The 1,685-nt window shown below is 41.0% G+C and overlaps 1 protein-coding gene across 1 annotated transcript; it reads right to left on the minus strand.

Annotated features, from left to right (window-relative positions):
- Nucleotides 1-440: 440 nt before the first annotated feature.
- LOC129738855 (mitochondrial inner membrane protease subunit 1) lies at nucleotides 441-1,484 on the minus strand. Its single transcript, XM_055730166.1, has 2 exons — nucleotides 1,243-1,484; nucleotides 441-1,157 (listed from the first exon to the last, which is right to left on the minus strand). Exons 1-2 carry the CDS (start codon nucleotides 1,342-1,344, stop codon nucleotides 546-548), a joined length of 714 nt encoding a protein of 237 aa, XP_055586141.1. The 5' UTR covers nucleotides 1,345-1,484; the 3' UTR covers nucleotides 441-545.
- Nucleotides 1,485-1,685: the final 201 nt, after the last annotated feature.

Consider the following 1,685-nt stretch of genomic DNA (forward strand, 5'->3'; position numbering starts at 1 on the left):
AATTGGTAGCTGACAAAACCGTTGATTATTCAAAGAATTACTTGTAAGAGTAGTGGAAAAGTATGTATACACTGTCAAAAATGTCCACTAAGTTCAAATCAAGCATTGAAGAGAAGCACATGATCGGCAATTACGGTTTAGAGTCATCAGGGAAGTCAAGGTTCATACCAGAAAAGATGTGGTTGTCAGCCCAGGGATTTAACTAAACAGCTGAATATGGTGTCCTATCTTAACGTCTCATGATCGCTTACTATTCTCACCCTCCCGAGCTATTTAAACGCCACAAAAAATTTTTTTTTTAATGTAATGGGATCAACATGTGATCCGTTCATCAGAAATTAATAAAACTTAAACTTATAAGAATGCAGCAATTCTTTTCACGGAAGGAAATTTTATCGTACAAACGCGTTTCTCAACTCAACATGGAAAACCCTCTTAGCTATGATCATAGAAAACGTATATTTTAGTGGAAATGTAAGAATATCATCTTCGCAACAAAATGAGTAATTGGTTAGCTCCTACTTACACGACAGCGACATGCCCGTTTAGATAAACAGTCTAAACTGGGTTGGCGGCCAGACACGGCACACGGCCCGACTTTTGACCAATCCTATCGGCACCGGACCATAGTTCCGGGAGTCAGAACTGTTGTGAATGTTGTCGCCCTCGATCCACAGATGACCCCGAGGGACCGTTACTATGCTGGTCCGAATTTCCGGATGGGGAGGATGATGGTCTACTATTTCGACTGATTCTTCGACACCGGTGAAACGAACCGATGTTGCTGCTGGTTGAGGTTCTTGTCGGTTGCTTTTGGCATCGACCGAGCCGGACACGATGTCCGCTTTCTGATGAAGCTTTTGGTCTAGCACCGAATCAGATGTGCTTGCAATAGTGGATGCTTCTCCACCGGTCGAAATGACGGATGTATGGATTGTGTAGGTATTGGACAAGGGATTGAGATTGAACGATGCCCTGGTCATGATCCGGTCACCGGGCATCCCGATGATGCGTTTGCAAACGTGCTGTTGAGGATTGGTGGGACTTCTGCTAATGATGATGTCACCCCGCTGCAGGTGGTTTATCCGGGGGCTGACTCGATCCGTTACTAGGACATTGTTTGTGTGCAGCGTCGGTTCCATGGAAGGACCAACGCACTGGAATCAAAACAAAAAAAAAACGAAAGATCAATGACCGCGAAGCAATATTACATAATTTTTATGTGCTTTGGAATCGGCTTACCACCACAAAATCTCCCAGATATTCGAAGGTACAGTGTGTGAGACATCCATACTGGACAACGTAACCGCAAATACCGACAACTTTCGACAGAACTTTGAACATTTTATAAAATCTTATTCTAAATCTTCAAAATAAATTTAATGTAAAACCAAACACGATTTCAGCAGCGAATCTACTCCGTCCAGCTCAGCTGTTTTTGGGACGAATCAAACGCCGTTGACCCGAAAGTAAATAAAGAAATAAACAAGCCAAAATAACCACAACAAAACGGAATTTCACAAAGCGGGTGACCAGAAAACTGGTTAGAAAAATTTTTAAATTTTAATTATCGATGACTCCTTGGCTGAAGTTATGATATATTTTTTCGATGAAGATTTATAACGAATAGTAACTATTAATAATCAATAGTTACTATTCGTTAATTAATTAATAATAACTGTTAT

This window comes from Uranotaenia lowii, chromosome 1, assembly GCF_029784155.1.
Source record: "Uranotaenia lowii strain MFRU-FL chromosome 1, ASM2978415v1, whole genome shotgun sequence".
In the NCBI taxonomy this organism is placed as follows: Eukaryota; Metazoa; Arthropoda; class Insecta; order Diptera; family Culicidae; genus Uranotaenia; species Uranotaenia lowii.